Below are 22,177 nucleotides of genomic sequence, written 5' to 3' on the forward strand. Positions count from 1 at the left end.
GAGCTCTCTTTCTCCCCATTTATAACCCCATGGAAGCTTACTCCTCCTTAACTCCAAGGCCATCAAGAGACCTTCCTAGCTATATATATGCAACACAAGGAGATTGATTACATCAAGAAGATCCAAAGAACCACGCACCGAAGCGGCAGCAAGCAAGACGTATAAACGATCGATTAGGCCGCGAGAATCAACCAAGGCAAGATCAGAGGAGGAGGTAGCTAGCTAGATTGTTGAACATATATAGAGAGATCGAGATGGTGTCGATGGTGGCCAAGGAGGAGATCAGCGCCATGGAGAGAGTGAAGAGTGACGGGGAGGTGCTGCTCGGCGCCGCCGGAGACGACAACGAGGAAGAGGACGTGATGCTGCCGGGGTACCGGTTCCACCCGACCGACGAGGAGCTCGTGACCTTCTACCTCCGGCGGAAGGTAGCGAGGAAGGCGCTGAGAATTGAGGTTATCCGGGAGATGGACATCTACAAGCACGACCCATGGGATCTCCCAAGTAAGTTTCTTCCCCCCACGCACCATGCTCATGCATCTGAGATGATCTTGTTCTTGGTCACTTATCATCATTTCACAGCTTAATTTGAGGCACACATTAATGGCTTCATCAAATACGATCTACCTTCTGCAGCAGAACTTTTATTTATCTGACAGAGTGCAATTCGTTTGTGCAGAGGCGAGCACGGTTGGTGGAGAGAAAGAGTGGTACTTCTTCTGCCTGAGGGGGAGGAAGTACCGGAACAGCATCCGTCCCAACAGAGTCACCGGCTCCGGGTTCTGGAAGGCCACGGGCATCGACCGGCCGATCTACTCCGCCGGCGGCGGAAACTCCGGCGAGTCCATCGGGCTGAAGAAGTCCCTCGTCTACTACCGCGGCAGCGCCGGCAAGGGCACCAAGACCGACTGGATGATGCACGAGTTCCGCCTCCCGCCGGCCGCCGCCACGGCCGCCACCGCCTCCCCGAGCATGCAGGAAGCTGTAAGTAGTTAGTCCACCCATGCCTTCCATTTTCCGTTTCAGGTCCCGCACGTGTGGATGCGTGCAGTCGCAGTCTCGCAGATGTGTGGATCAGTGTGATCCTGCAACACGGCGACCAGTCCGGGGCATCTGCATATGTGTGGTATGGTGTAACATATTATTGACCCTATGATCTGACGCATCACCGGAAAATGCAGGAGGTGTGGACGATCTGCAGAATCTTCAGGAGAACCATCACCTACCGGAAGCAGCAGCAGCACCAGCAGCCGCAGCAGACGACGTGGAGGCCGGCGCCGGCGATGTCCGCCGCCGTCGCCGAGTCGAGCTCCAACACGGGGAGCTTCGAGTCGTCGGAGGGCGGCGACGAGTACATGAACTGCCTGGCTCCGGCAGCTTCCGCCGCTTCATGCATCCCCCATCAGCACCAGCAGCACGTCAGCCACATGAGCACGGCGAACAACGTCAACTTCTTCTACAGGGACGCCATGCAGAACCAGCAGTTTATGGAGCAATGGGGCACTCTACCTGCCATGCCAGTGCCGGAGCAGAAACCATTGTCAGCGACCGCCGCCATTCATCAGAATGATCATAGCCTCGCCACCGCCGCCACCACGAACGATTACTACAAGGTCGACGGGTACTTGGAGGAGATCGCGAGGATGATGGAAGTCAACGACCCGGCAGCATTCTATGACTGCAGATCATATGCTTGATCAGCAAGAAATTAACTGAGATCTTCGAACTTCTTCCTCGGAGTTGCGGGTGTAGATGCTAGACATACTGAATTCGCCGACAAGCTAGAGCAGATGCCGTCAAGTGGGAGACAGAGATGCAAGGCCCGCGCCGCACAGCGCAGAGGCCGTAGTAGACAGCAGAGCTTCATGGACAGAGCTTTCTTTCTTCTGATCTAATATGCAAACAATATGGTTTTGTGATACTTACTATGTATGGGTTGTGAGTATAAGATAGTAATAGTAACACATAAATTTTTCATTCAGGCGCCTAGTTCATGGTTAACTCCATGATTCAATGTGTATATTGTAATTTCTTCAGATCTCTAAAATAGACATCATGTTGCTGATTAAGCAAAACAGGCTGTGTAACTTATTATCCTGTAGCTCAACAATGCTGTCCTGCTGCTCCATAATGGATATCAATATATAAAAAGAAGTGACTTATTTCTCAATAATTCCTGTCGCTTTCAGTGTTAAGTGAGCTAACACAATCAGCCCTCTTGACATTCAGTTTGTCGCTCCTAGATTGGTTCTGCCCCACAAGTCATGCAAAGGTGCGTGCGCAATGTACATTAGATCAGATAGACTTTGGCATTTGTGGACAACACGTATTATCTACGAGGTTAAATTACAAAAAAAGTAATCGATGGGTCATTTTCAAGATTTCTTGTGCTGACCCCATGATTTGACTCTTTCCAGCACCCTAGCAAATTTCTCACAGGTTGATGCTGTAAGGGCATCTCTAGCGGCGCGACACAAATGGTCGCTGAGCGACCGTTTTCATCCGCCGTGACCGGAAATGCGTCTGGCACCACCTCCAGCGGGCGACGCAAAGTGACCGGGCCGTCTGCGGAGACGCAAACCTGGCCCAAATATGCGCCTGGGATGCGTCTCCACGGACGCCGAAAGTGTCCGCTCGCATCTGGCGGACGTTTCGTCGGGCCCGCCTGGCAGCGACCCTGCGTCGATGCGTCTTCTCCGCCAGTATGCGGCACCGAGGCGTCGCTTCGGCAGTCTGCGGCAGCGTAAATGGTGATACCTCGCGTGGCGCGCGGCCGTCGCCTACCTCTGCGCATGTAGTAATGGCGATGCCACGCGTGGCGCGGCCGTCGCCCTGCCTCCGACCTATATAAACAGGGGCGCGAGCATCTCATCTCCTCCCCACTAAACCCTAGCCGCCGCTGCCGTAGCGCCGCGCTTCCGCTCAGCCTCCAGCAGATCCACCATGAGCAGCGTCGGACGCGGCCAAGCTGTCGCGCCTCCACCTCCACCTTCACCTCCCACTCCACCTCCCCCGGCCTCGAGCTCCGACGAGGAGTTCGACTCCGAAGACAGCACCGACCTCCTCCACCCGGTCAGGGACGCCGCGGCCCTGGCTGAAGCGGAGAAGGAAGCACGGGAGGAGCGGGCGGCCCATGCGGCGGTCGACGCCGAGCTGGAACAGCGCAGGTTGGCGGCAACCGCTGCCGCAGAGGACTCCGACTCGGAGATATCTTGGTCCTCCGATGACCCCGATGCGCCTAAGCCGGAGGAGAGGGCGGCGGAGCAGAGGGCCATCGTCGAGTCTTTCGAGACGCTCAAGGACAATGCCGCCAACGCGAGGCTGGAGCAGGCACTGAGCCAGGACGCGCCGGCGCACCGAGCCATAGCGGCCGCGCGGGAGGTGGCGGAGAAGCAGGCGACGGAGCGACGCAACGACGGTGCCGGCCCGTCAAGAAGCAAGTAGTCTAGGCCTATAGATCTACTTTGTATAGTTTTTATGCATTTATATGTACTACTTTGAAAGTTTTAACTATGTTGCAATTGAAAAAATGGGTCGCCCCGGTAGGAGCACACCCAGACGCAAACGGATACGCGGACAAAATATGTCCGCGGGGCGACGCAAACGGACGCTCGCGACCACTTTTGGGCGTCCGAAATGCGTCGCGCCGCTGGAGATGCCCTAAGTTCAACGCTCTTGGATCACTTGAAGCATGACAGTGAATAAAAAAATTACATGTCAATCCATCTATCAAATTCAGAAGACATCTTTGCATAGGTCACATGCCATTAACAGTCAAAGATGTACCATTCTGGAGGCTGAATGCCTAGCTTCTAAAATAAGAAACCGTCATCTATTAGCTCAAGAAACTGTAAGTCCGTAACATACCATACAGGCAGGAAGGATCCGGCTAGATCAAACATGTTTCTCATGTCAATTACCAATTTGGGTTATAATATTCATCAGCATGTTAGGATAACTGCAAGAACAGATAAGAAGATATTTGCGGGTTATCTGACCAGGGAGGCCATACAGTTGCCGTTCAATGTTCAGAATGCAAAGCTACTACTGTTGGACTAGAAACAGTCAATATAAAAACCTACAGAATGTAGACAAGGATGGAAAGGCAGATTCTAATTCAACAAAGGCATCACCGAAGACAATTGAAAGGCGAAGGGTAAGAAATTAAGTGTTAGACCAGACATCAGATATTATTTGCATCTTTTTTCAGGTAAACAGGAAAATTGGTCATTTATCTGTTGTTTTTTAAATACAACATTTTTCTGTTGTGGCAGCCGTGCCTTATAAGATTACTAGTATCAAGAACAGAACATTCACATCCGTGCCTTTTAAATATTATTTGCATCTTTTTTCAGGTAAACAGGAAAATTGATCATTTATCTGTTGTTTTTAAATACATCATTTCTCTGTTGTGGCAGCCATGCCTTATAAGATTACTAGTATCAAGAACAGAACATTCACATCCCAAACAAAAAGAAGTACCACATGAAGAGAATATAGCAGTCAGCAGCACAATTTGAGAATCTTGAGGCTAATTATACTAGAAATCAACATTGTTGATTTGTCTCGGAACTTGGAACACTGCTACTTTAATACAAAGCAATCGACAGAAAGATCACTTCTAGAAGCTACCTACTGAAGGACAGTAGAGGGAAACAAAACTGTGCAGGAGCCATCAATTAGGAAGGCAGCAAAAAACCATATTGCTTGGAAGCTTCATAACTCTTTGCATAACAAGATATCATGTAAAAGCAGCAACACGTAGATGTTGAGATGCAGCGGTATCACTTTCCTCACCTTCTACACCTGAGAACTGAGATGTGTTTCCGGTGGAGCATTTCCTGCCAAAATCAGACAAGAACATTACACCATGGAAAAAAGGGAAATCATGCCAGAACAAACTGTGATTTGATGTGAAATGGAGGAAAATTCTGAACCTTTGAGAAAGCAACTTCTCTTCAGATAAAGCCTTTTCAAGCCTCTCCTCGAATGACATGGCATGCCAACTAACCTTCTGATCCTAATCATCGAATGTGTTATTCCTAGGTAAGCCACATTTACTCAAGTAACAGAAAGTAAGAGAAACAGAAATAGGATTTACTTCTTTGTACTTATTTGTTGAGTTGGGAATGCCATTTCCATCCCACCATTGAGGAGTGCCATTCTCTGGCTCTTCGTTTTTCCAGTGAGCTGCGACCATTCCAATAATAGGCCTATCATCGTCAGAACTCTTAGCACTGTCACTTGTCCTAGAGTTTGGAGGCTTCAACCACTCGGACAAGCTTGGGAATTCAATGTCTGAACCAATGTTTGTAATCAATTTTCTCCTGGCATGAACTGCCATCTCAGTGGTCTGGCGTTTCTCCTCAAAAGCTGTGCTCATGCTATCGCTTATCTTGTTACAAGGTGATACAGAACCCTCAGAGTTCTGAAACAGTGAACATTCATCAGAGATTGAAAGTTCAATTGAAACCAGAGTGCCGTTCTTTCCGCACTTGAGATCCTTGTCTGATATATTGGGCTGGAAGAAATTCTCGCTGGATACCTCAGAATTTTGGAAACCCCCAGCTGGATTTAGAGCTTCAGATAAATGCTGCGAACTGCTTTCATTTCCCAATCCTTCCACGTTAGATGCATTAGTAGCTGGAGTATGCATCTCAGCATTCACCTTCTGAGGAGTTGAAAAGAATGACAGCTTGGATCCATCCAGATAGATATCATCATTATTACTGCTGAAAGAGCATGAATCTAAGGTGGATAACTCGTTATGCACACCGTTGGAATCTTCAGTCTTTCTCACAGCTTCAGAATCGTGCAGGTTTGATGCATCACACCCTTTCCAAGAAGAGCTGTTATCAAGAAGTAGAAACATTCAAAATGTTTAATCTACTAGTCAGTGAAGGTGAACACCCCAGCCTCTTCAGAAGCAGGGAACATTATATAAGCAGATAGCACAGGTTGGCATACCTCATAGCATCTGGTAAACAGGAGCTCTGATGAGACTCTGGAGGAGTTTGGCAATTCTCAGTCTTAGGTGCATCCACGAACTTCAAGTTTTCAGACAAGGCAGGTGTAACTGAATCCGTTCTTTCAGGCCCTTTTCTTATTTCATTTGGATTTTGCAACAGTGCGCCGTTGTTTTTGATGGAAGCGGCCTATAAATACCAATGAAAGTCATTTTGTTGCTCAGAACATGCAAGTGGATAAGTAAATAACATGTTGATTTCGCTGTCGCTACTACGAGTCCACTCTGTTACTACTTGAGTGACTGATGTATGGACAACAAATTCTCATCCTCATATAGCACAAGATTACCAGTTAGCTACAAACATCAATGAAGATACAAGTGAAGAAGAAAGGACCAATTTTCATTATAAGTAAAACAGCTAGAAGTTGTAATTGCTTGTAGCATGGAAGTGATATGTCGGTGGAAGGAAAAAAAGAATTGAACAATGGCCATTGCCAGCTGACAAGTGCAACGTTAATTTTGGTTCAGGCAATGCCAGTATGAATCCCGATAGAGCTAACGCCACAAACATCATGCATATAAATACAGAAACGCCTTTTTTTTACAGAAAAGTGAACAATGGCCACAAACACCTTTTTTACAGAAAAATGAACAATGGCCAGCTGACAAGTGCAATGCTAATTTTGGTTCAGGCAATGCGAATCCCGACAGAGTTAACCCCACAAACATCACGCATGTAAAAACAGAAACATCTTTTCACTGAAAATGGCGCATATGAGATTAAACTAGTCCGAAAAACGGAAGAAGAATAGAACAGGCTCCATGATCCGGCAACACGGGCACACTGCTACACATGCTAGTGAGACAAAACTGAGCTCAAGTGGCAGGGCACAGCCCGGAACAGAGTAGCACGGGAACAGATCTGAAGAGGGCCAGATTCGCGGAACCGATCGGCGTACCTCGTGCCGCATGAGCTCCCGATCCGCCGGCCTCCTCTCGCCGTCCTGGTTCGGCCCCGAGCTCGTGGCCTGCGATCCCTCATCTTCACGGACGACGCAAAGCCACAGGAGGACATGACAGCGTCAGAATCAGCCTACCAGGATGAATCGGGCTTGGGAAGGAGAGACGGAAAAAGGGGGAGGGAAATTTGCAGACCTTCGCGGAGGAACACGGCGGAGAGCGCGTTCCTGGACGGCGCCGCCTTCCTCTCGGCAACCTGGTGGAGACGATTCGAACGGGCGAAATTAACGAATCGCGGCTGGAATTTCCACTCGTCCGCATCGTAGAACCGCGCGGGGAGGGAGAAAGTACCTTGGGACACGCGGCGGGGATGACGGAGGAGGAGACGAGCTGGGCGCGGGCGCGCCCGCCGCGCGGCTCGCCGCCGGCCGCCCGGAAGCAGTCAAACAGGCACCCCATCGCCCGTCCTGCCGCCCGCCCGCCCGCTCCGCTCACCGCGTCGCCCTCGCCGAGCGCCGAATCTGCGAGCCGCGGAGCCGAGATATCATCCGCCCGCGTCGCGGGAGCTGACTGCGTTGCCTGCGCGTGCGCCCAGTGGCAGGCAGGCAGAGCAGAGCGAGGTTTAAGGTGGAGGAGGACGAGGCGGACGGAGGGGTTTCGAAATTTAAAATCGGAGCGGAGGAGGAGGGGCAGGTAAACGAAGGCGGAGTCAGCGCGGCTGTGTGGGGCCCACCCCTGTCTTCCTGCTCCTGTGATGAAGCGTGCCTGGGCTGCTGCTGGGTGGCCTTTTTTGAGCTCTTCGAGGTCGCTTTGGCCTGCTTTCCGATTTTGAAGGGAGCGATTTTAGGGAGGTATTAATTATGATTATTACATTACATTTTGGTAGTAGTAAAGAAGATATAGTGAGATTCTACTAAAAATATGGATACTACATTTTTGGGGGGCTTCACTTACGGCTCCTTTGATATTTAGGATTTTCATATACGGTTTTGCTAAGTCTCAGGTGACTGAGAATTTCTTTTCTTAAGTCTCAGTCACCCAAAAAAATGTACATAAGTTACACATTTCTGGCCGAAAAGTGCAATTGCACATTTCTGCCAGAAAAGTGCAATTCGTTTCAGTTGCATATTTTTTTGAACTGCAGTTGCACTTTTCTGAGCTGATTGAGACTTAAGAAAATCTCAGTCACTGAAACGTAGGCAAACCCTTTCGTATAAACTGCGTAAGATTGATATCCTATGGAATTTATTTTTTTAATTTAAAGATCGTTTGATACATTGGATCATACTCTTTCATAGCAAACAATCCAACAGAAATCTTGTAGTGTTACTGGTGTAAATCTAATAGGAAAATATCATGAGGTAAGATCTCATGAAAATTCCTTCACCCAATAAAAATATTCCTTTTCCCGTGTGACTCAAGTATACTTGGCATCCCAATCCTATATGATTTCTATTCCTACACCTGTTCTATTTTGCGAACCAAAGAAGCCCTTATTTCCGTTCTTACAGAAGTAATGATAAGTGGAGCCACATGTTATTTTTCTAAAAATTAGGGAAATATATTCCACTAAACCTGGTGCATAGCAAGATCGCTAGCATCTAAACTAGAAACAAAGCTTGTGCGTTCTCCAGAAAGACCGAGTTCAACACAACATCCCCTTTGCCATACTGGGCGATGGCATGGGCGCCTTATTACAAGAACCACAACATAAACTATACACAAAAGCATCAAAAGAAAGCATGCACAAGCTTCTAGGTTCACGGTACATCTGCCATGTAGCTCTTGCTAGACTTCAATGGTCGCCACATGAAGCACGTGCTTCTCATGTAGGGTACTGCGCAGGTGACACACAGGCGGAGGGGTTTCGAAATTTAAAACCGAAGCGGATGAGGAGCAGGTAAATCAAGGAAGGAGGAGTCAGCGAGCGGAAGGCTAGGCGCGGGCGGGTGGGGCCGACCCCTTGTCTTCATTTTCTATTGTGATGAAGCGTGCCTGGGCTGCTGATGTCACCTTCGCCTACTTTCGTATTTCAATGGAGTGATTTTAGGGAGGTGTTAAGATTTAATATATCTGGTCAAATATACGAGTATTAATTATGATTATTATATTTTGGTAAAGAAGATATAGTTGAGATCCTATAATATAATATTGTAGGGAGTACATCTTTTGGGGATCCTTCTCCACCATACTGCCCATAGCTTCTCTCTAGACTCCTTCAATTTATAGGATTTTCAAAAGATTTGCGTAGGATTGAAAATCTATGATAACTTTTCTTTAAAGGTCACTTGATTCGTAGGATCCTATCTCATAGAAATTAATCTAACAGAAATTTCGGGTTGTAAATTCAATAGGAAGAAGATGTCACGAGGTTAGACCTCATGAAAAATTTCCTTCACCACAACAAGAAAAGGTCCCCATCCAATAGAATTTAAGTAGACAGGGCAGCCCAATCCTACATGATTTCTATTAATACTATATTTTTCCTATCCTATGAATAAAAGGGGGAGCTATATCCTTTTTTACATAGGTAATGACAAGTGGAGCCACATGTCAAAAGGTCATAGTTTCCCCCTTTTCTATCCCTCTTTGCCTCCCACCAATGCGCCCAGGAGGGGTAGATGGGGGAGGTGGGTGACGTCGCTCTCGTGGCGTGTGGAGGCGGGGCCATGTGGCAATGTCGAGCTAGTGACTGGATGGTGAAATAATAGGGGCAACACATGAGGCTAGGCTCAGCACGATGGTGAGTCGGGGACCGAGTGAAGCGGTGGGAAGAGTGCCGAGGCGATGTGGAAGGTGACCGAGTTGCCATGATGGTGAGGGAGGCCGATGTAGGAGGAAAGCGGTGGCAGAGAAGTGGGATGAGATGGAGGTGCATTCGGAGGAGGTGGTGGCATGCGTCAATGACAAGCTACACAAGTGAGAGGAATGACATCAATGCTACCCCCCCCCCCGTAAACATTTAGCATAGCATGCACCGTTTGCACACCCTATATAGAGGATGTCAAATGAGACTATAGGGTCCCACCTTAAGAAAACAAATGTATTGGAGTGAGATTGCTAGTCTCTCTAATATCCCCTTTCCTCTTGGTGCTTACTTTTGTTCATCTCTTCTAAAGGATCTAATATGTCAACTAGAGATGTGTGAATAGATGAGTAAAACTTTTAACAATTAGGTTAATTTTTTGGATGTGCGGATAAAAGGCTCTCTAAAATGCAACTATGTAAATCACACTTGGGCATCCAGTGGCCTCAGAAAACTCTTGAAACCATTATGAAAAAAGACATTATAAAAGAAAGGAAACAATATGCGAAAAGTAGGAAGATGAGAGAGGGCTGATATGTTAAACTAAACTATAATTTAAGACATGCACATGCTACAGAGGAGGCTTGTAAATAAAATAGTCTCTTTTTAGTAGATTAACCAAAATTAACGGGAATGAAAATATTGCCTCTAGTCTTTCGGGTATATGAACGAAATAACGTGACGTTAACTCAACTTTTATTTTGTAAAGATATCAAAGCAAGAAACGTCTGATTTGATAGCCTACCAACTAAATGCGAAAAAATTATAATAAAACGGAAAAAGACTGTAAAGATGTGAACCAAGTAGAATGGAATGGTTGCATCTCTATGTTTGGTAACCTCTTAGGTGACAAAAGGTGAAATTACCTCCATCACAAATACATGTGTACAAATTTAAATAATATTAATTCATTTCCAATTCCAATATTTTTGCATTTTAATGTTGTCTATTTCAATTAAATCTACAATTAGCTTGTATAGATTAGCAAACTACATCCAAATAGCAGTACAGAAGATTAGCAATCACTATTTTAAATACTAGTGACCCAACGCAACAATTAATGATTTGAACAATTAACAATTGAAAGCATCGTCGATGTCTAACATCTGCAACAACTCGTTGCCCCTTATTCAACATCAGCTTGCGGCATAGCATCCAGTAGTAGCGTAGACTGCTAACTTTCTTTCAGCTGAAGCGATTCCTGCCGTCGTCGCTCCTGATTCCTGTTGCCGCACATGTTCTCTTGAGAGCCCTTGCCGCCTCTGCTTCCCGTCAATGGGGCATCCTCGTCGCCGGCCGCCCGGAAGCTATAAAACAGGCACCCCATCCCCTCCGCCCTCCGCCTGCCCACCCGCTCACCGCGTCGCCCTGCCCGAGCGCCGAATCTCCGACCTCCGGGGCCGAGATATCATCCACGTCGCGGGAGCTGATTGCGTCGCGCCGAGTGTGTGCGTGCGCCCAGTGGCAGAGCGAGGTTTAAGGGGAGAGAGGAGGAGGAGGAAGAGGCGGAGGAGGGCAGGTAAACAAAGAGAAGGTGGAGTCATCGCGGCTGTGTGGGGCCTACCCCTCCTCCCCTGTCTTCCTGCTCCTATGCCTGGGCTGAGTGGCCTTTTTTTAGCCCTTCGAGGGCAGCTTTCGCCTGCTTTCCTATTTTGATGGGAGCGATTTTAGGGAGGTGTTAAGATTATAGTATCTGGTCAAATATACGAGTATTAATTATGATTAATACATTTTTGGTACTAAAGAAGATATAGTTGAAAGGACACGGATGTCGCCTAAAGGGGGGTGAATAGGCGGTTTAAAACTTTTATGAGATGAGCTTAACAAATGCGGAATAAAACTAGTGTTTACTTTGTCAAACCCAAAGCCTATATACTATGGTTCACCTATGTGCACCAACAACTTATGCTAACTTGCTAAGTAATACAAGCAACTATGTGATAGCAAGATATATAACTTCAAGCACGATGCCTATCACAAGGTAAAGTGCATAATTAAAGAGCTCGGGTATAGAGATAACCGAGGCACGTGGGAGACGATGATTTATCCCGAAGTTCACACTCTTGCGAGTGCTAATCTCTATTGGAGAGGTGTGATGGCTTAGTGCTCCCGAACGCCACAAATAGCCTCACCTTGAGGTGTGGTTGCTCGATGCACACCAACGCCACAAAGGCCTCACCCAAAGATGCGGTAGTCACACCACACACCGAGCGCCACGAAGGCGCCTCACCTTATTCTCCGGTGACCCTCGCCACAAAGGCCTAGGTCACGGTTCCACTAAGTGATTTCCTTCGAGACGAAAATTGGGCCTTACACAAAGGTTGGGGCACACATCCACAACTTAATTGGAGGCTCCCAACAAATCTCCACAAAGGACTCAAATCTGTCTAGGGTTCCAAGAACCCAAGAGTAACAACTTTCTTGCTTTCACTTCCACGAATCACCGTGGAGAACTCAAACCAATGCACCAAATTCAATGGCAAGAACACCACAAAGATGCTCAAGTCCTTCTCTCTCAAATTCCAACAAACCTACAAAAGCTATTAGGGGAATAAGAGAGGAACACCAAATAGGAGGAGGAACACCAAATTTCTCCAAGATCTAGATCTAGTGGATTCCCCTCACAAGAAGAGGGATTCGATTGGTGAAGATATAGATCTAGATCTCCTCTATCTTTCTCTCTAATAGATGCAAGATTCATGGGAGGGAGAGGAAGATAGCAAGCTCTAAGAAGGTCAACAATGGAGGCAAGAACGAGCTCAAACGGATGGATAACATTGGGGAAGAAGACCCCCTTAAATAGGGCAAGTGAAATCTACCCGTTATGCACAAAACTCGTCAAAACCGGAACTTCCGGTCATTTTGGCCGGTACTTCCGCCCCCGGTAGTACCGGCCAACTTCCGGGTGAAGTAGGGCGCCCCCGGGATGCTCCCGGTATGATTTCTGCGTGCAGAATCAGCATTTCCAGAAGTTCACCGGAAGTAGGGCGGAAGTACAGGCCACCGGAACTTCCGGCCAAAAAACTGCTTCATGGAATCTTGAAGAACTTTTGCATCCGGACTCCGATTTTGATAATCTTGGGCTCGTTTCGAAGCTAGTAACAAGCTCTACAAGATCATGCAGGGAACCATCATACTCCAGTAAGGTAGGATAGAAATAAATGATGAAAAGTTTGACCTATCTAAAAAAGACATACCGGTAAAACCAACAACCTCGAAAATGCAACAAGTTGCCCGTGCAAAAACCATTCTTGATGAACTAGAGCTTGTCATGAGAATAAGCACAAGCTCTAAAACATGACATGGATAAGATTCAAATAACAACCAAGAAAAATGATGCAAGGATGCAAGGGTTTGAGCTCTCTGAAGGTTACGATAGAGTTACTCACTCGAGAGCCCTCTTGATAGTACGACAACTAAACTATAAACCGGTCTCCAACTAAACCATGAGAACGGTAAGAAAGGAACCCTATCAAGAGCAAACCTTAACCTTGTGTGTTCCTCTTGAGCTCGATGATGATGATCTTGACTGCAACTAGATGGAACGCCTTTATTGATTGTGCTTGCTTGACGAAGTCTTGTGGATTTCTCCCCCATATTCCACCATGGGAGAGCTTCTTCTTCGGCGCATATTTACATATCCATGATCATCATATGGATGGCAAGCATCAAGCATATGATATCTTCGAGTAGGCTCATCTTGAACTTGCACTTCATTTCTTCATTATTCATCGTTGATGTCTTGAAGTTAAACTTGAGGGCTCACTTCATCTTCATCTTCAAGACATACTTGACACTTGATCTTCTTCATTTGCTTCTTATTGCAATCTTGAAGCCAACATATGGTTCAAGCATTGCCTATGGACAAGTCCTACAAATATAACTCAATGCAAACATTAGTCCATAGGGATTGTCATTAATTACCAAAAACACACATGGGGGCTCCATGCACTTTCAATCTCCCCCATTTTGGTAATTGATGAAAATCGCTTTGAGAGGGTTTATATAAGAAATTTAAGTAACAAACAAGTTGAATATATAGAGCAAACTCCCCCATAATATATGCATATGTGAATGAACTTGAATTTCATTGCATACATTGGCATTCAAAGCCTAGTGGAGTTTCCTCTAAATATACAACTATGCAAAGAAACAAGATTCAATGCAAGAAAGGCACATGCTTAAGAACAAAGCAAAGACATAACCAAATTCCCTTAAATCCTCCAAACTTCTCCCCCATTGGCACCAATTGCCGAAATGGGTGAAAAATTTAGAAGGCCAATATAGTGAGAGTTCCTCCATACCGTGTGCATTTCTCATAATTTAAGTGAAATCAAATGCACGTATCCAATGACGAATATTCGGAAGGAATAACACTATGGAGAGGATCAAAGATTGCAATAATATAACAAAGTCAAGAAGCTTCAACAAATGAAGCAAGCCACCAAATGAACCACAAAGAAGATACCAAAAGAAAGATAGATATTATGATAAGATCAAGAAGATTGCTCTAAATAATATGAGGAAGTTCCCCAAGGTTTATGCACAAAAATAGACAATTTTCATTGGAGTATAAAGTGCACAAACATGGAATCATCACTCCCATAATATCATTCAAAACAAAAGATACCAAGTGAATTAAACTCTAATGATCACCACAAAATAGTGCTTTAAATAAAATGAGGAAGCTCCCCAAGGTACATGCATAAATGAAGATGTTGCATTTGAATACAATATGCATAACATGGAGTCATCACTCCCTCATTACAATTTAAAACACACACATTTGCAATAGATCATAGATAGAAAATTAAGCTTAACACTTGCAACGATAAATTAGTTGAGCAACAAGTAAGAGGCACCATAATAAAGGGCTCAACCAAAAGGATATGTGAAAGGCATGACAAAGCATACTATAATACTATTACAAGGATGAGCAAAAAGCATCATCATAGTCTTCAATGAATTATATTGCTTAGCATGACCAATCAACATGCAACAAATAAATAAGATATCAAATGGAGATGTATCATCTCTTATGTGTATAGTTTCTCTAAGTGGAAAATATGATGAAGATGTTTATCCACAAAGAAACATGCACACACAAAATAGATACAAAAGAAATAAAGCATGATATCCAAGACGAATTCATGCAATATACCAATAAGATTTTTTTTTTGCTTAATAGCATGGCCAAAGGCTCAATTTTATCTTATTGCACATTCATGAACTTCAATCATAAACACATAAAATACATCACAAATATCAACAAGAGATAGAAGATAGTTGGGATGCTTTGAGAAAGGCAACAAGTATCACAAACGAGGATACTAAAAGAAATAACTCAATTTGCACTTTCATCGATATTGCACATGTGAGAGGCTTGAGGAATTGATATGCAATAAAATTGCTAGATAGACATAGTTGGGATGGATGAATCATGAGCATGATTTTATATACTTCCCAACATATGTGCTCATCTCAATTTACTCACATTTGCAATAAAGCGGTTTCATTAAAATCTTTGCAAGAAGCATAATATTTGCAAATCAAGAGATTCATGCCAAGATGCAACCGCACGGTTGAATGCTAGAAAAATATGCATGAGAAGATACTTGATACCGAGATAGCATTGGTGTGAATGTAGTAGATATGAGTTTGTTGCTCATCCTAGCTTGCCTCAAATTACCATTGAGTGTCCCCACGTCTTCCTAAGTGTGAGACAAGCATCCAATGCACCTCCATTGTACCTAACACAAAGGTAAGTACAATATGGTCCCCAAACTAATTGGGTCCAAAGTAGTTAGACATACTACAACATATATGACAAACTCCACAAAACTATGTGCATATAGATATGAAATTAAATTTCATGCACAACTTAGCCAAATTAGGATTTGATGGAGTTTACCCCTATATATTGGATCAAATAATGTACCACATGCCATAAGATATACATATATTAAATAAGCATGCACAATACTTTCAAGAACCAAAGGAAGATACAGTTTGGACAAACACCAAATAAATCAAGAAACAATATTTGTCCAAATTATATCAAAGAATCAAATCAACACAAGATTGACTCCAAAGACTTATCTCATTATAAGAAGCTAATTAAACCCATAAACAAAGGAATGAGATAACCAAATCCCAAGAGAGCAAGGTTTTCAAAAATAAACCAAACCCTCAACACTTTTTATGATGGCACAAAGTACCAACAAGAAAAGGTTTGTCTCCCAAAACCAAATTCTTGATAATGATCAAGAGATGTTAATCATTCTAACAAATATAGGAGAGCTCCCCTGAGATTAGTGCATTATCTAGGATTTTTCATATGAATACAAAATGTACAAAACTAGGATCATCACGCTACATATATCTACTAAAAACGCTAAGAAAGTTTAAATAGACAAATTCGATCCATAAGATGCAAGGAAGACACATGGGAGTCAGAGCACAACAACTTCATCAATAAATTAATAATGCAATTAAACACAAGAGCCAATGTAAATATAATCAATAAATATCTACCTCATAATAGATTGCCAATTGTCCTAGGACAAAAGGTAATAGGAAATACTAGACCATAAAAGCGCACGTTGTTGCGCCCGTCCATATTTAGGAAAGAATGTATGCAAAAATGTAGAAAATAGTGACATTCAGTAAAACTTGGACAATTCAAATTGCATTGCGGTGATACCAGAAACTCAATTCGGCTCCCAAGTGCATGTGCTCCGTCTAACACAAAATCATATTTGAAGTGTCGAACACTTTTGAAAAAAATATACATGTACATATCCACAATATATGTACATTCGTCAAGTTTCACAAGAAACCAATATTTTTTGTGCTCTATGTAAAATGAGAAAATTTAACTTGAAAAAAGCCTTCTTTTTCGCACTGAATTTTGCCTTTTTTACACACGCCACACGTCAAGTCGATTTTTCATGAAATAACTTTATGAGCGCATAACACGTGAAAATGTACATGCAAATTTATTGTTTCAATTTTTAAAATTTGTGTAAGATGCATTTCAAAATAAAGGGAGCATATGCTCACATGTTCCAAAACACTACTCCATGATACATGTTATTTAGAATATTCTCTATAAAGTCAAAACAAGTACACTTACATAAAAGATTAGTTTTGACATTTTCTTGAGATCAAATTCATGAAAATATAGTACATAAAGGAACGAAGGAAGACGATACAAATTCTATCTTCTTAAGGCTCGCATCTTAATTCTTGCGGAAAATTCAACTATAATAGGAAGTTCACCTTCGAAGAATTTAAATCTTAAATCTTGCATTGTTCACCGTTGATACACTTTACTTTAATGGCTAAACCCGGGCGCCAATGTGAAGTCCAACACTGAAACTACAAATGTCTCTCGCGGTAGAGCCAGTCACAAACAATCATCTAACAAATATGCAAGAACAGAAGCAATTATCCGAGATATAGATATATACAATATCTTGTGATTATGACTGATGTACACCATCCATGGATTCCATTTGAACAACAGCAATACAATTGGCTTCAGTTTGACATATCAACACAATCAGATGAATAAGATGAACGAATGCATTTTAAACCATGCGGACACATCGAACCAATAAAGTCTAAACTCACATTTTTGATCTTGGACTCATCTCTATCTCCAACAACCAGAACGTTTCTTCTCCACTTGACCTGGCATACTGTACCATTGAGAATCACATATACAAACAAAATAGCAGGTCCATTCACACCCAGGCTACCCTCCAAATACTTGCACCTGAAAAACACAGAAACAACATTGTTTCTATCTAAGACTTCTTGCAAGAGCAAATGGAGCCTGAGCAGATTGCATACAAGTCAAGTAAAGTTGTAATTGCAACTTAAGGATGGCTGAGAGATAAAATACCAGTGTCATGATGTCCAGATTTGGTGTTTCTAAAATAAAAGGTAGATCAACTTCTAACGCATTGCACTTCAATTCACGGTTTTGGCAGGCTGTGCCCTCAATTCAGAGCAACATTATGGACTGAAAATATTTGTCAACTTTAAGATGCTTCTCCGATTTCCAAAGTGCGATCCTCTGTGATAATCTGTATTATTTGGAATATTTGGAAGAGAAGATACAATATGATTTTTCAGAATAAATCCGAGCCAATATCCAGGGTTTTCTATCGATGCATCGAAGTCCTAATGATATAGACACACAGATGTGCGAATAGTGATAACAAGACTCTTCTTCACAACTGGGTGGCAATGTTTATCCATCTAGCATCTTATTTTTGACTTGTTTGTTCAGTTGTTGATATAGTTTTTGGTTCTTGTCCAGCTGTTTTGGACATTTTATTTTCTCTTTTGTCTTTGGCATGCAACTAATCTTTTGTAAGTTCTAGTTATGTGAAGTTGGGTTCAAGCTGGCCTTTGGCCCGCCGTAGATTTCACATTTCAAATAAAAGATATGGCTCACAAAGAGGAAAATCGTAGCATATAAATTATAGGTGTAGAATGGAAAATCAAATCCTGATAACTTTTTATGGATCGGTGGGAGTATTAAACTTGAAAAACGTTATCAATACTTACTCTACAAGTGCAAAAGAGTAGCATCCGAAAATGATATGCAGTGGGAATTTTGTAGTTAGCTGAACTGTAATGTTAATTTTGTAGTATTACACCATGTAAAATGATATGCAGTGGGAAAAAAATAAAGACTCATCTGAAGCAAAGTAACAAAAATCAAGGGAAAACCGAAATACAATGAGCAAAACATGGAACTGATGTCCTATTGCACTAATAACTCCACAAGATATACTGATTCATTGATAATCCACAAAATCTAAACATTTACCTGACCCATGCAAGCAATTAAAAATGATTAACTCATGATAGTTCCATCCAGAACGGACAAAATGACTGCTCCGGACAATTAGCTGGAATAGAAAGATATTAGATGCTTGTAAAATATGCCTATTTTATCGCCGGTTGTATCTATTTCGTCATTAAGCAAAGATCGATCAACACCGCACCATGTGCCTGTCCAAATGATGAACCAAATCAGCCAATGTAGTCCAATCCAGAACAGCCAAACTGAACTCTGTAGACAAACATGTATACGACAGTTATCTGGAATATAAACATGCTTGTAAATATGCCTATGTTTAAAGTGTATTGTCAATTATATTTATTTACTTAATAAACAGAGGTTAAAGAACATTGCAAAGCGTACTTGTTTGTTGCTATTGAAAAGTCAGGGAACTATCATTTTATTCATGTCAATTATTCCAATGCACCTACCAGAAAATGGAACAAGAGTGCTATTAAGCCCGCTGGCTAGCATAAAAGTTATAGCAACCAATCACATACACATACATTGTCCATGTGTGCAATCACACGCAACAATCGATTTGGAAACTGAAGATGTGTATACCGATAGTGCTCTATGATAGGTTCAGTGCTACCAGTGAGTTGTACTCCTCCTACCAAACAACTAATTTTACACTTTGGCAGAACATTAGTAAAGTAAAAAAATGGAACATCCAGAGCACTTCAGCATCATCCCGGGTCCCTAGTGGGTGCACAAGGTGGAAGATCATGGCCTCGTGGGTGGCGAGAATGGGGTCATGGAGGCGCAAAGGGAGGAGGTGAGCCAGATGCAGCGAACAGTTCCCGTCCAAGATTTGGTTACTCACATCTGGTACGAAGTAGCGGCGATGCATACCAGCTCCTCCACGTCATTGGATCCTTGCTCAGACCCTCCTACATAGGCGCCCAGATAGATGAACCGGAAAGAGAGGCAAATTACAGGGCTCAGAACTCATAATTGAACTATTACGGTTAAATCTACCTGGTTGTCATCCGCCGACGCCGAGGACGCTTGTCCAGCAGGCCGTCCCTGCATCCTCGAGCCATATTCATGTAGTTGTCTCCTCTGCATCGCTCTACCGTCGCCGCCGCCGCTTCATCTTCCGCATCGCCCGTCGTCTACAGGCAAGGAAAAGGGAACCTACTCATATCCAATCTGAGGAAACAGGGTGAGAGAGAAATCAAATGTCTACAGGAAAGGAAAGAGAACCTACACATGAAGGATGGGTGCAGCCGCAAAAGAAAAATTCAATAGAGAAGAAGAGCATAGCGCATCATCAATTAGGGAGAGATGCGCAGGACAGAAACGGCGTCCACTACCGTCTACCACCGGAAGGCAAGGGAACGGACGGGTCATGACGGCGCACTTTCAAAGCCATTAATTACACGAAGCAAACAACGGCGGCAGCGCTGGGACGCGGTGCCTCTCCACATCGCCCTGAAGGCAGAGGTCTACTCGCAGCCCACACAACCAATAAAACAGCCCAATCAACGTCGCAGGGCCCAGTTCACCACAAGGCTCCGAGGTCGTTCTGTGGAGTAGAGGCCCAGTCACTTTTGCTGAGCGTAACGCGCGACTCACGCGGCCCAGACACGAGCAGTACGACGACCAAGAGATCTTGATCATCCAGGAGCGCAATCCTACGGCTAAGGATCTCAAAGCGCTGAGAAGGGGCCTGAGTGGTTCAGTTTTACTGTTACTCAATTTCCCGGTGGTAGTTTGTAAGTATACGTAAGATCATATTTACAACAAATAAAGCATATGGTAAAAGATAAGATTTAACCATCATGCAAATAGAGTTTCTTGAAAGCTTCAATTAGTCATACCATCATGCAAAGCAATTAATAGTATTCATACCAACATGCAAAGCAATTAATAGTATGACTTGAAGCACATGGTTTTTCAAAAATATATTGAGGGACATGTTGTGAAAAAACATGCCAAGAAAAACTTTCACAGATAATATCCACAAATATATTAGCAATGAAGTCATTTAAGCAAATTGAAGCTTGTTTGAGCAAACAAGCCATATAAGAGAGAGATAATTTACAATATCAATTCTATGTGACACAACCTCAAATGTTCACATTTTCTAGGCTTGTAATATGCACAAGACTTATTACTCCCCCATTATGTGATAAGGAATTTATTTTCACATGAGGAAAATAAGATATAACTAGAGATATTAGTGGACATTAGAATTTGAATTTCTCATGAAGATGTCATACCACATAGAGACTAGATAATCTTACAATATCAATTCTAAGTGATATTCCTCATGTACACACATTGTTAGGATTGTGAAATTTCCCGAAAGAATATCACTACCCCAAAATGGGATAGTCCATTAATCGCTCATAAGAGCCATATAAGATACAAAAAGATGCAAAGAGGCTCCAACACAAACACAAATACATGGTGTGCAACCCAACATGCATAGACTTGATTTCTCAAGAAAAGCAAGTAGGGAGCACAACATATACAAACACATGCTAGGAACAAAACTAACACATGCAAAGGGGTGAGTAACTTTCAATATAAATGAGTTGAGCACATGTTACCGCAAGGAGGAACATTGGATATATGATAGAAGCAAGATAACCAAAAGACTTGTCTTGAGATAATATAAATGATGAAGATCTCTTAATTGTTCATGATGTAGCCAAGTCTCCAATGCCCTCCAACAAGCACCTATTGATCAAGTTTTGGATTGTTGGTCCCCAACTAAGTTGGGTCCTAAGAGGTTAGTCACAATAGGCTTGGCAACCCAAATGGTTCTTTTCTTGACACCACTTTGAGCACCAACAAATTTGGCAAACACATTGCCACCCTCATCCTTACGAAGAGAATAAACATCATCAATGGTGATAGAGTTGGATGAGGTACCAATAGTGCAAAAGGAGGAGATGCTGCCCTTCTCACGACATATGTAGCAAGTTCTTTTCTTCTCCTTCTCACTAGATTTCTCCATAATGGCAGCATTGGCTTGATTCTTCTTGGGAAGTGGCATTTCTTCAACTTGAGGTTGAATATGAGTTTGAGCTTGAGGCCGCTTCCCTTTTTGCTTCTTCTTCAAAGGGCAAGATCTAACATGGTGCCCTTCAATATTGCACTTGAAGTACACAATCTTGGTCGGGTCTTTGACTTGTACTTGGCCCTTCTTATTCTTGTTGTTCTTGTTGTTGGATTTGAATCCAAGTCCACTCTTGTCATTGGGGTATTGTTGCACACTCAACATCGTGTCAATTTAGCATTTCCCTTCACGACTCTTTACCAAGTCATTCTTCAAAGAAGTGACTTGGGCCTTGGGCTCTTTGATTTCCTCTACATGGTTAGTAACAACACAAGTACTAGAGGAAGTAGAACCTTCATTGTTAGAGCAACAAGGCAAGGAAGATAATTCATCACAAGTTTTAGCAATACTATGAGTGGATGAATTACTAGGACTAGCATATGGCAATATAGCATTTTGAGTAGTAGTGCTAGTATCCACATGAGTCTCACAAGGTGTTGCCTTTGATATGATAACCTCATGAGCTAACTTTAGCCTATCATGGGAGGCTAGAAGATCCTCATTGGGAGC

At 43.3% G+C, this 22,177-nt stretch overlaps 2 protein-coding genes across 2 annotated transcripts; one reads left to right on the plus strand and one right to left on the minus strand.

Annotated features, from left to right (window-relative positions):
- LOC124698755 (NAC domain-containing protein 72-like) lies at positions 1-2,107 on the plus strand. The gene is made up of 3 exons (XM_047231192.1): positions 1-504; positions 680-984; positions 1,182-2,107. Exons 1-3 carry the CDS (start codon positions 255-257, stop codon positions 1,695-1,697), a joined length of 1,071 nt encoding a protein of 356 aa, XP_047087148.1. The 5' UTR covers positions 1-254; the 3' UTR covers positions 1,698-2,107.
- Positions 2,108-4,573: 2,466 nt separating this feature from the next.
- Positions 4,574-11,061, minus strand: LOC124695887 (protein JASON-like). Its single transcript, XM_047228691.1, has 8 exons — positions 10,914-11,061; positions 7,280-7,743; positions 7,124-7,184; positions 6,928-7,010; positions 5,968-6,155; positions 5,102-5,849; positions 4,938-5,020; positions 4,574-4,841 (listed from the first exon to the last, which is right to left on the minus strand). Exons 1-8 carry the CDS (start codon positions 11,059-11,061, stop codon positions 4,742-4,744), a joined length of 1,875 nt encoding a protein of 624 aa, XP_047084647.1. The 3' UTR covers positions 4,574-4,741.
- Positions 11,062-22,177: the final 11,116 nt, after the last annotated feature.

Source organism: Lolium rigidum, chromosome 3, assembly GCF_022539505.1.
Source record: "Lolium rigidum isolate FL_2022 chromosome 3, APGP_CSIRO_Lrig_0.1, whole genome shotgun sequence".
Taxonomy (NCBI): Eukaryota; Viridiplantae; Streptophyta; class Magnoliopsida; order Poales; family Poaceae; genus Lolium; species Lolium rigidum.